General features: G+C 44.1%; 1 protein-coding gene across 16 annotated transcripts in view; it reads left to right on the top strand.

Annotated features, from left to right (window-relative positions):
• The window catches only part of IL1RAPL2 (interleukin 1 receptor accessory protein like 2), a 391415-nt gene that overhangs the window by 67848 nt on the left and 311060 nt on the right, over positions 1-12507 (top strand). For 10 of the 16 annotated variants that reach the window (XM_084534704.1, XM_084534717.1, XM_084534715.1 and 7 more), the window contains one exon: positions 3144-3244. The exons of 1 other annotated variant lie outside the window; for it this stretch is intronic. In XM_084534704.1, the coding sequence (XP_084390830.1) occupies positions 3163-3244 (82 nt within the window). In that variant the 5' untranslated portion in view covers positions 3144-3162. Of the gene's footprint in view, positions 1-2633; positions 2702-3143; positions 3245-12507 lie in introns of all 16 variants that reach the window. 5 more of the 16 variants (XM_084534721.1, XM_084534723.1, XM_084534720.1 and 2 more) reach the window with 1 other exon arrangement.

Genomic DNA, 12507 nt, shown 5'->3' with positions numbered 1-12507 from the left:
GGATGGGTTTCACGACTTCAAGGTCTGTCTGATGCACCCACTTGCGTGTTTCAACCTAGATGTCCCAGGTTTCATGTACAGTGCAAGCATCATCTTTTTGCCAGTGAGGATGTGGGAATTATACCTCTGTTTTGTAATGAAACCAGTTTCTGTCATGTGTTCTGGCCATCCTGAGTCATTAAGTCTTAGATCTTAATTGTACGGTCCCAAATGTTGGAGGTGTTTGAGAACCTGTCACACGCACCAGTGGAAGGTGGGCAAATAAAGTGGTTTTGATAACCATTTTCAAAGGCAGAGTGACTGAAATTATCTTTTCTTCTTGTATTTGAAATAAAGGGGGGGGGAAGGGAGAGAAATGAGGGATGCGTTATTATAAAGGTACTTCTGTAACATACAGATATCCTAAATGGAGATGCTTGGTTTTTAAGAGAGCGTCTTTGCACCAGGACAGGGAGCTTGGGGGTTTTGCAACTTAGCTGTTTCATGGGGAGCTGGAAGTGGGGAGGAGAAGACACTGCCTGGCATGAAATGAAACTTTAGTATAAAATGCTGTTAAAACCAATACTTTGAAATCTTGCAAGCTCCTAGCTGTAACCTGCTTTTTATGAAATGTGCTTCTAACTGGAGGGTATTGTGCTGTCGTGGGAGGTTAAAGTGGATTGCAGGAGACACGAGGGGAGCCTTAGGCTCAGCCACTGAAATCTCCTGAGCAAATGCAGAGACTGTCCTGGACACACGCAGCCCTCCTTTCGGCTGCTTGGCGTTCTTCTGGGGGAAACATCTTTTACTGTACCTTGTGTTCTTTGACATGAGGTGTGCTGAAAAAAATGATGTATGATAGAGCAGTTTGAAAAGCCTTGTGGTCTGAGAGCTGTCTAGCAGGGGACGGAGGCAGTAAGCAGCTGAGCCACTGGTTGTGCTGGGCTGATCCTGCCTTCTGCTCATGGCCGGGGCAGTGAAGACAGCACTTCAGACACTGCTGTGGGTTTTTGTGCCAGCTCCAGAGGGGCTGTGTCAGGTGTGATGAGCTGGAGCTCTGGTCTAGGCTGCAAATAATGAAATGGTGGAGTAGTTTCTTGACCGCCTCCTGGTGTACGTCCAGTTCTGCTGGTGCAGCTACAGGCAGCAGCTGCCTTGGGGAGGCCGGGGCTTCAGAAAGCAAAGCTCCTGCTGATGCTGACAGAGCCAAGAATTTTCCCCTATCCCTAGCATGAATGCTGGATGGCAGAACTGGCTTTGAATGTGTATTTAATGCAGCATAGCTCATTTGGGGTGGGGATGAAGGGACCCCCATGAACAAAGAGCTAGGAGTTACATCCCTCAGCTGGAATAAGCGGAGGGAGGCAAGTGGAGAAAGCAATTTGCAAAGCTACACTTGAAAATCATTCTAGCATGCCATCATCATTACAATTATCTGTCAGAAGATTTAGTTCAATTACTTTTTTTGGGTCTCTTGTCAAGATGGCCTTGCCTGTTTCAGGATTTTGATACTCCAAGGAGAGGTTAGGGAAGAACGAATACTAATTCTCCCATTAACCACTGTCAGCCAGCCTTCAGCGCGTGTTATTCCTTGCGTACTCCTTTGGTTCTTCAGCATCATTACCCGGGGGAGTCAAAAGACATAAAGTGCCCTGGGGAACATAAAATGCAGGGGGGGAAATGGCGAAATCCGCTGCCTATTTATAGCTGGTAGTGCGGTGGGGTGAGGGGTGAAAACTTGGGATGGAGGTGGTAATTCTGCAATAATTGAATAGCAGCGTAATTGCCATCGTGTAAGGGATTATACATGGTTCCTTACACTGCCTTCATACAACAGTGGGCTGGTAGTAAAATTACAGGAGAAGAATACTTGATGCAATAAGCTCAAATTAAAGTGAATAATTTTCAGAGCACTGCAGGACATTGCTCTGTCGCAGCCTTACCAAGCTGAGCAAATGTTTGGAGCCGCCGGGGTCTGGGCTGGTCCCAGTGCTGTGGGTGCCTCGGACAGGGCTGGGAGGATGCGATACCCCCTTTAAAGTTTGCCTCTGCTCTGTTGGCCTTTGTTTTCCTTGCTAATGCAGGTGATTCAGTGCTTTTCTGCTTAAAAGAAACTGTAAAATGTCTGCTGATCATTTTGATGCAGGTAATAATTCCACGCTGGTTTAGATAACTGCCCCCTATATCTGAGAATAAGGGTCCTGATCCCAGTCTGTGTCCGACATGGAGGTGAATTCCTGGGGTCTAAGTACACCAAGCCACTTAAAGGTTTGACTTCAAGCTAAACATGTATTTGAGGACTCCAGCTTGTAATTAAGCATCTCTCTCTTTTCCCTGTAGAGAAGGATGGGCTTTGCTGGGTTTGGATTTATTACGCCTCTTTTTAAGTACACGTACAGAACCTCAGTTTGCTCTTCCTATTGCTGACTTTTCTTGAATGACCTTGTACTTGTAAATGAAAACAGTAATAGTAATTATATAAAACTCTAACTATGATATTAAACTACTACTTCTTGTTTTTTTAAATATATATATTACAAAGTAGATAGTAAAATTCCCAGGAGAGAATAATTTTAGCTTTTTAATAAGAATGCCAAGGTCTGCATTCATGCACTTCTGAATTTCATTCAGCTGCCTTTACTTCATTTTTTTAGGAGAAATGTCTGCAATTGCATTACTTCATTGTAGGAGCTTTTACAAGCTCACTAGTGGGGAAAATAAGGTTTGTAAGAGAAGTTGCATGAATAACTGACTCTTATCTTTTCCCAAACAATGTAAAGTTTTGTTAAAGCATGTGGCTTGTTTGCATTAAAAGTAGTTATAGACATTGGGGTCTCCTCCTTGATAACATACAAAAAACTGCCACATTAAACCCATGTGGTTTCAGATAAGTAGTTAAGTCTTATTTTGTTTTTCTTAAGCAAAATAATATTTTCCAAGTGTCATTTAAAAGTAAAACAACTTTTGTGTGATATTCAGAGATAAATTATTCATAGACAGTTACTTTGAACCATTCTGTTTTCCTACCTCTGTATAAAAATAAACCCAGAAGTCGCTGGGCTCAGCCACTGCCCTGCAATGGTTCTTTGAGAAGTGTTTAACTGTAGCTGCTGCTTTGTTGTAGTGAAGAGCTGTGATTCAGACTTGTACTGTTTGCATTTCAGCTGCCAAAGAAAGTGAAAGATGAAGCCTCTTGTTCTCTTGGTTCTTGTGATCTGTACTGTAGTCAGCATGAATTTGAAGCTCGTGTCAAAGAGAAATTCTGGTAAGTCACAGAAAAAAATCCTTTTTACTTTTGAATCTGGACTTAGTGCTCATGCAATCAAGCGTTTTAGATGGCTGCTTTTTGTCTTGCATATATACTTGCTCTCTTCTGAAAAACAAACAAAGCAGTGTCTGCTTACCAGATGTTACAGGATGAATTTTATCATTATAATGTTCTGTTGATGTCACTTAAGCTATTTCAAAATGTCCTTATGTTTTCTTAAGGGAAAAAAGGGGGGGTGGGTGGGAAGGTTGATCTGATTGAAAGCCCGCCAAAGTAGTGATGGATTTGACATTGTGTTAACATCTAATCTTGTGCTCGTGCTAACGGATTTTCTTAGCTGTGGATGTGGTTCCTGATGACTTCTAGGTCTGGGTGGTTTTTCTGTATATTTGAAATACCCAGGATTCTGAGCAGACAGGTGGGTTACCTCTGGCCTTGCCTAGTGCAATCTGTCTGCTAGAGCCTCATGTATGTGGACAGATAACTGATACGGTGCTGCAATTCTGAAATAATTCCCTTTGTCATTTTACATCTTCATGTAGGAGCTAATATAGGGTAGAAGTACTTTTCAGCTTTTGTGTTAGCTTCATTTTTTCCCCACTAATTGTGTGCTGCACATATGAGTGTGAGGCCTTTGATCTTACTGTCCTCAGTGTCTTCAGCAAACATTTCTGGCAATTCTGGTACATACAGAAAAATCACTGATTTATTTGGTGTGGTCAATTTAAAGTTTAATTTCTGCATATTTTTTTTTGAAAATGTAGAAAAAATAGTTATTGGTATGTCCATAATAAAGAACTGGATGCCCCATCCCGGGCCAGGAAATGTTTCTCTGGGAATCACCAGATCCTAGGCTGAATTCTTTTCACTGGGCTAAATGTTTAAATGGACGTTGCTAAATCAAACTAGTCCACAGCCTCCTGTTGTGGTTACTGTGAGCCCTCTTTGCCCTGTAGGGCAGTCATGGAGGTTGGGATTTGGCTACAGTATGGAGCTTGATCTAAAGTCTGCTAAAGGCAATGGCATTCCTATTTTTCAAAACTGCTATTCCTGGCCTGGATGGGAACCCCTGTGAGATCCATAATCTTTATAATTTAGCAGCCTTGACTCACTGATGCTAGGCAATACCACCTGGCTGCAAGGAAAGGCCTTTATCAGAAGTACACCTCTGTAGAAGTAAAATGCCTGTGGTTATCAGCATCATTCAGCTGATAGCTTACCTTTAATTATATTTTAGTATATTGTATTTTTTTTAGCTCCTTTCTTTGACTGACTCTGTGGAATGCCTTCTGTTATTGGCAGCTGTTGACAGTATCAATTCAGGTTGAGTACTGGGAAGAAAAATGCTTTAATATGTTAGGCTGCTTATTGCTAAATATAACCCACTGTAGTGAATAGTTTGTTCTGTTTTCTTCCCATTTAATTGAGCTGGTATATGTTGAGTATAAGATGAAGGGGAAAACTGCACATAAAGTGAAATTACAGTTTCTTTGCAAGTACGTGATCATGTAGTTGGCTTTCACCTTTCAATATTCATTCCCATGTGCTGATTTTCAGGTTGCTGTGTTGAACAAACTATTGATTTTTTTTCCCTTTTTCTTCTTCCAGCACATTGTGTGTGAAATGCATTTTCTGTTTCTGTAATTTCAGCACTTGGAGCGAAATTGGTAATTTGACTCCCTTTCTGAAAGGGCCTTTAGATACAAAGTACTCTCACTTGATTGCTTGGGTCCTCCCTGAATGTTAGGTTGTGCAGGGACAGATGCTGTTGATTTTTAACTCTGTGTGGTGTACGTAGAAGATTGGAGATGGAACAGAAAAGGAAAGCCAGGCAAAGGAAATGATGAGACCTTATTGCTCAGTGGGGTGACAGTAGCTGTGGCACCCTGGTGCTGTGCTTCAGGGGCATTTTTTTAACTGATGTCTTGGTAAAAGAGTGTGGGAAGGGGAAAGCACCTGGTTAGTTGTGGGCAGTTACACTGCGGTCTGTATGGCAGGATGTCTGATAGCAGCAAGGCTGGTGTCGCTGTAGCTGAGAGCAGGAGTGGATGAGGTGCCCAAATGATTCCCTGTGGACAGGAGCTCTGCAGCTGTGCTCCCTGGACGCTGTCAGTCTGTTTCTTGCTGCCTGTATGGGGATGTCGAAGCTGGTGAGCATCCTTAAAAGGGGCAGGGAAATTGTGTAGACGTTTACGTAGAGCTGTGTGAAGCAGTGCGTGGAAAGTGCTGACACCGGTGATAAAAGCAGGTTTTGACTACCAGGGCAAGAAACCAGCAAAACTGGGGTACCTGGGTCTTGGCTGACCTACATAGACTGGCATTTTTCCAAGCAGTATGTAGAAATGTAGCATGAGTGGCAACAATTGTGATGAGTGTTGAGTACAAGAGCAATTGTGAAGTTGACCTGTGTGTGTGTGATATCACATAATGGATTGTGCCTTGATTAAAGGTAGGGAGAATCTAAGGAGAGCAGGACTGAAGTGGACTTGGCATCTTCAGGGGCTGGTGGGAAAACCTACCTTTGAAGCCAAGGAATGGAAATGCAAGGGGAGAAAGCTGAGGATGAGATCTCCGGATAGCAATTGCAGACAGCGTGCAGAGGCTGGGCAACAGGCACGAGGTGTTCGAGCTGTCCAGGAGAGGAGTGTCTAAGGTGTCAAAAAGAAGGTGATGAAATGGTGTTCTAGTTGCAGGCATAGAATTAAAGCTTGCTGAAGAAATGATTCTCATAGAAGGAGGGAAAAAACAAACCAAGAAGAACTGAAAGAAATTTGTCTTGTGTGTCTTTGCTTGTGCTTTGTTATAAATCCAGGTGTTCGTATTTCCATTTGGAGAGGACAAACAGGAATGCATGTGAGGGCTATGGGTAGGTTTTAGAGAACCTTGCAATGCTGCAAAAACAACATAGAAACTTGGCTTCTTCTCAGTTGAGATGCTGTGCCAAAATAATTAAAATGGTTGAGCTAATTTAATTATGCTAGTCAGATTCTTCTTTACAGGCAGCAACTTCCAGATGCTCCAGAAGAAATCTGTCATGTCTACAGAGTAATGATTGCTGTTTGTGGTGGAAACAGAAGAGTTTGCTTCAAGCATCTGTGTGAATGGAGTGTTGACTTCAGTTTCATAAGCATTTCTTAATATTAAGGAGCTCTTCTGAAAGCTGCAGGTCATCCTTTTTGCCTGCTTTGAGAGGTGAAACTGAGCAACCAGCTGATGCTGGGACTGCAGCCCTAGTGATACCCTGGAAGAGTTTAGTAGGTGGAGGTTATGCAAATACACTGAGGGTGTGGGAGCTGTTAGGCTCCCAGCTGGTAGGGGATTTCCTTTTAATCTGATTAAATGACTTCTTTTCCCAAGCCTTTTGTATACAGTGCTTTGAATAATCGTCGCAGGGAATATAAAACCAATTAAAAATCAGCACACTTTTTAAGCACAAGATTTTTCAGATTATAGATTGTTTGATTTATGAGACATAATTCCATTAGTGACTAATTGATGTCCTGTATAGCTGCTGTATTTATTTGCTGAGCTGCAGTACCTCATCCCAGCACGCTTGAGCTCCGGAGGGCACGCCTGCCTTGTGCAGCAGAGCATGGCATCCCTGAGCTCTGTGTAAGGCTGCTGCCTGCAGAGCCAGGGTGGTCTTGTTCAGGTCTTTGGGGCTTCCTTGGCTCAAGCCTGGCATTGACGTGTCCTCCCAGCTACAAAGCCAGAGTCTTGTATCTCCTCTGTGTTGCATCAGATGGATGCTCTGGGCTTTCTGCTCTTCTCCTCTTTGTCTTGGGACCACCCCAAAGGCAGCTGTGTGTCTCTGAGCCCCCCTGCCCCGAGATGCTCCAGCGGTGTCCAACTTTGTCTCCAGTGGCTTGGGAGACAGAGGGCTTGATTTAGCATCGTGCCCTGCTGGTACGGGCATAGCCAAACTGTCTTAAAATGTTAATTGGATTAAATGCTTGGGACTTTAATGCGTTCATTTTAACGTATTCACATGCTTTACCATATTCATTTTAAACCTATTGGCTTGCTATTTCCTGCCTTCTGAACGCCTTGCAGCAGCTGACTGTGCTCTGCTGCAGATGTGTCAGGAGACCTCCACGTTCCTCCTGGCTGTGCCGGCTCTAGCCCAGGGTTTCCCCCTGCTCCTTTCTGTGAAGCTCGGCTTTGTTTCCTGGATTGCTGCCTGATTGTTGTGGCCATGAAAACTGCAGCGTACACAGAAGTGGAGGTGCTTCTACTTCAGAGGCGATCGAAGGATTTGTGCCTGGAATGGGATATTCTGGAGGAGCCCAGCTCTTAAAGGTCCATTTCTCCTGCCGGAATGGGTCCCTGGAGTGAGCATGTTGATCCTGTGATGCTCGCTCACAGTTGCCTTTTCCTTTTTGTAGCAATACAAGCAATGCAGAAGAGGTTTATCAACTTTCCCTTCCTGCAAATAATGCAAAGACAGAGAAAATGGGAGCGTGGCAACACGAATTGGTGTACGCTGATCTCAAGATACCGTAGGTTATTTGCAGCCCCAGGAAACAAAAATGCAGCAAGGTGGACATTGTTCTGGGCTGTCACTGGTACAAGAGTGCGTAGGGTCCCTCTTGCAGTCGTGTCTGCTCACCGGTTCCAGGCTGCTCTCCATCTGTAGGTTTTGGATCAGTGGGACAGGAGGAGAGCAGGGCTCCTGTGCTCAGTCACATCTCAGGGGGCTGCTGGAAAGAACGGGCGGTGTGTGCACCTCGGGATGGGTGTCTCAGCCTTGGTTTTCTCTCCTCTGGGTGCTGGTGGCAGCAGTTAGATGTTCTCTTTACTGCTGGAGGGGAAGGGAGATGTGTAGAGAAGAACAAGAAAGGAAATAATCTGCTAGAGGTTTGGTGTTTTTTTTTTTAGTGACCTCAGCCTGACAGGGTTTAAATATTGAGCTTATTTAAACACTCAAATTTTTAGCTATTACACTCGTTTAAAATGAGCTCATGTATAATTAAAACAATTAAAATATTGAGCTGATATTTAAATATTAAAGCTAGACTGCTCTCCCAAAAGGGAAACCGCAGCTGTATCTGAATAAAATAAATGAACACAATTAAATTGTTTCAGGCTGCAGTAAATCACGAAGGTAGGATCTTCAGGGATAGGGGGAAGTAAGAAAAGCATGAAAGAAATGTCATTTCTGAAGTTAGGAATCTATACATCTGTAGTCTTCCACTCCTGCAGTGGACATCATGTCAGCTGTTGGGATGGCTGCTCTACATCTAGCTGCGGCATGGAAGAGTTTATTAATAATGTCTGAGCCTCTAGAAGGCATTTCCTTCGTGACTGAAAAATCTTCCAACTCCGTGCCTTTAATTGGATAACGCTTTTTTTGAGTCCTTTTTAAATGAAAAAAAAAATAAAAAATCTTGTATCCAGATGTCTTGGCTTTGTTTTCTGTAAGGTCCTGAACAGAAATTTGAAGAGAGATCTTCATGTCAGTATTTCTGGCGCTCTCATTTTGTGGGTGTGGATCCTACGTTTGTGTCTTCTGACATTGACTGTCCTGAGGGACAGGGAAAGGTCTGGCATGTTTTCTTTTTCCTCTTATTCATGGAAATAGTATAGTTTTGGAAGGTTTGTCTTACGTAATGTTCAAGTGAAATCATTAATAATACAGCTGCAAACTTACCCAGAACATGGTCTTCAAGCTCCGCATGCACTCTGGTCCTGATGGGTCTCCTGGTGCTTTGCAAAGAGCAGCCCCCCCGGGGATTTACCTAGCACAGAGGTGGGGGATCTTTCTTCCTGTGGATTGTTGTGGTGTGTTATGTGGTGGGAGCAGCCTCCAGTACACTTGGATTTGAAAATACCGGGTTAGGCAGGCTTTTTAAAAACGTATTTCTTATTATTTTTACGCTTTGCTCAATAAAGCTTAGTAGCCTCCTGGGCTCGGAGGTCACTGAGGCGGGTGCGGACCTGCGTGGGCTGTAGGCAGGCTGTGGTGTTACAACTGAATTTGGGCTCAGCTCCTGAGCGAGTGCAGTTCTGTGCGTGCCTGGGTTTCTGTAACTCGGGTGTGTGTGTAAGGCAGGCTGTACGGGCTGCTGCAGGAACATAGACGGGGCTCCTTGGGCTCAACTCAGTACAAGCACTGATGTGTGTTCTCATCTCTGTGCCCACTGAATTTAAAGAACTTTTTCTACGTTACTTTCAGAACCTTGCTTGTTGCTCGAAGCATGCTTTAGTTTTTAATTCCTAGTCCCCGTGATGCGTTTTACCAGTAGCTTCCCTTCTGTTTGTTCTGTTCTTGCTGTGAAAGCAACAAGCAGTAAAATCCTGAGGTAGGAGGCACTGGGATCAGCATGGGAAACAGCAATGGGGTGAAGAAATGAGGTGGTGCATTCTTGGTTAGTTTTCAGCATTTAATGCTGGAGAACTTGTTTTCCAGCAGGAAAGGAAGCATCAGAGGTATCCTGTCTCAGAAAGTGCAGAGCTGGGTTTCGAGTTGTAGATCTGCGATGCAGGAAGGAATTCTTTTCAGTGCAGTGTGTGTGTGGAAGTGCTAGTATATGGACCTGTGAGACTGTTGTGGTACTGTTACCACTTGCTCAAGTAGAAATGATTGCCCATCTACCAGCTGAAAGAAAAATTGATCTGAGCTGCAGTGTCACATCTAGACGGTGTTTCCTCACTTTATTAATCTCTAACCCTTTCAAATCCAATCGATCCTTTCCTACAAGGAGCATGATTAGTACTCATAATACATACCGATAGGAAAACGTGGTAGATGGAGTTGTGTTTTCAGTGCTTCACCACTGAAGACAGACTCAGGTAAAAGTTAAGCTTCTAACCCGAGCTCTTTGCTTTTCCAAGACGTGATGACTGAGCAGCCTGTGCCATGAGTTGCCCCACACCAGCCTCTGCCATCGGTTCCTTCTCACTTTTTTTTTTTGTGTGTGTGTGTGTGTGTTTTTTTTTTTTGTGTATTTATTTTAAATTTAAGAGAGGTGCAGATGTTTAGTCTTTCAGGGGTCATTATTCCTTTAAAAAGGCGTCTGGTATCTGTGCATCCATTGTTCCAGGTGTGAAATGGAATTGTACTGGAACACTTAGGAGACTGTTTAAGCCAGGCATCTGTAAGCAGTGGTTTTAAATAAAGAGACTGGAGGCAATAGCAGTACCTGGTGTGAGCCTTTTGTGTCTGAGCATCTCTGTTTCAGTTGCTGTAATGGAGTGAGAGGAGTGGGAACCTGCCTCAGACTGCAAGCAGCATGGCTGGGGCTGGAGGGCTCAGGGCAAGCCCCTGGAAGGACTTGGCTCCCCTTTCAGATAACAGGCATGAACTAGGGCAGGAGAGAGCCTCAAGCTCCCAAATGCCTTGCTGATGTTTAAAGTCCGGTATTTTCTGTGTCTCTTGCTTGTGTCTGTGGGACCTACTGCTGTTTTGCCATCCTGTAACCACGTGTACTGTTCAGATGTTAAGGCCATGTGGTAGAGGCTTTGAAACATGATGGTTACTTAATATTTTTGCCCTTTTAGTGTTGTAATAGTGCTTTGCTACCTTGGCAATTTTTTTTTTTAAGGTCTCATGGGACTACTCGGTGTTTTAGGTAAAGGTCTGCTACCGTGGTACCAGTACTACTTGCTCTTCCGTCCTAAAGAACCTTTGCTGGCCATAAACTGATGCAGCAAAGCTGCCAGTCCCCTGTGTCTGAGCCATGCTGAGCTGCCTCTGTGCTCACCCAGTGTCTGCCTTTTGTTTGGTAGCAGTCCCAGGGCTGGGATTCTGTCATCAGCTGTGCGAGTGGCTTAAAACAGCTCTGTCCAAGGACACCTCCATCTGCGTACAGTCTAACCAGATGTTCGTGTTTGTTCTTTGGTCCTTTCATCCCGCTGTACGAATGCATATCAAATCAGTTGTGGAAGTTGTATGCTAAGTAGTTTCACAGGTTTTATTATTTGAGAGTTAATGGACTTTGTCTGGTGTGTTGAAGGTAGAACTGCATTAATATTTGCAAACCCTGATGTTAATGCAGCAGCTTAGACTTGTATTGAGACAACAGTGGGGCTTGCCGGTGGGTCTGCTGGGTAAAAGCTCTCCTGTAACAGTTTCCTTGCTGTGATCGGAGCTGGCAAGTTTTTTCAGGTTTGTGCAAGACAAGCACATCCTTTCCTGCACACGGGGTTGCCCTTTTCCAGATCATAATGTGTAATATAGTTGTAAAAATCGGATCTCTTTTAATGGCTTTATTGTGCACATGAAAGCTGTGCATTATCAATGTAATTACAGAGATAATTTAATACTTGCTCTATGCTTTACTACAGCACTTTCCAACAGGGAGCTGTAAAAGGTAATTTTGATCTCCTTAAACTTTGTTTAGATTATTAAGAAATATTTTCTAGTGGCAGAAGAGGGAATTCTATTTCTGCATGATCTACTAGCCCCTTAGGGCTAGCCCTTTACAGTCGTATTCATCAGGTAAGGGACGCGATGGGAGCAGTTACTCACCTCCTGAAGAGCCGGCTGGTTCCTGAGCACGCAGCACCCGCAGACGAGGATCTCCACCAGCAGAGCCATGCAGCCTTTGGCGATGCTCTTCGCCAGGCTTTTCCCAATGATTGGGAGGCAAGGGGGAGTAAAACCATCACAGGTCTTACAGCTGTCGCAGTCTGCCCTTTGAGGCGTTACTAAAGGTATCTTAGTGCCCCAAGCAGCCTAGAGTGATGGAGTGGGCTGAGCGACCTCCTTTGTAGGATGCTCCTCTGGCAGCTTCTGTTCCACATCTGGGCCACCCCGGGGAGCAGCAGGGTGGTCCTGTGCTCGTGCCCCGTGCAGGGAGGTTGGAATTGGACTGGATTGTGTCTTGTCCCCCGTCCCCTTTTTTTTCTTCTTGAAGAAACTCTCTTTAGAATAGGATCCCCTGTAATATATCTGGAGAATAAACCAGGGAAACTTCTAAAGTGAGAGGGGCTTGCTAATTGCTTAAAAATTAGGCAGCCTCCATCTGAATAATCGCCACTAGCTGGCTGGCCTTCTTCAGTCTAAGTAGCAGCTCATTAGTAGGATACACACAGATGGTTCTGTGCTTCAAGGTATTTAAAATACACAGGCAGAGAGCTGTATTAATAAGGCAAACCTGTCCTTAGTTTCTGTGAGTGAGTTTGCTGCAAGCAGCAGAGGGAACAATGCCATTTGGTAAATATCATTAGGTAAGGGCATTTCATACATTTATTTAGTTTGCACATTTTTCTGCAGATAACAGATTATGATAAATACTGAAAGTAATGTACTGTTTCTG

The sequence above is a fragment of the Aythya ferina genome (assembly GCF_964211825.1).
Source record: "Aythya ferina genome assembly, chromosome: 13".
NCBI lineage: Eukaryota > Metazoa > Chordata > Aves > Anseriformes > Anatidae > Aythya > Aythya ferina.
This window is presented reverse-complemented; position numbering and strand designations above follow the sequence as displayed.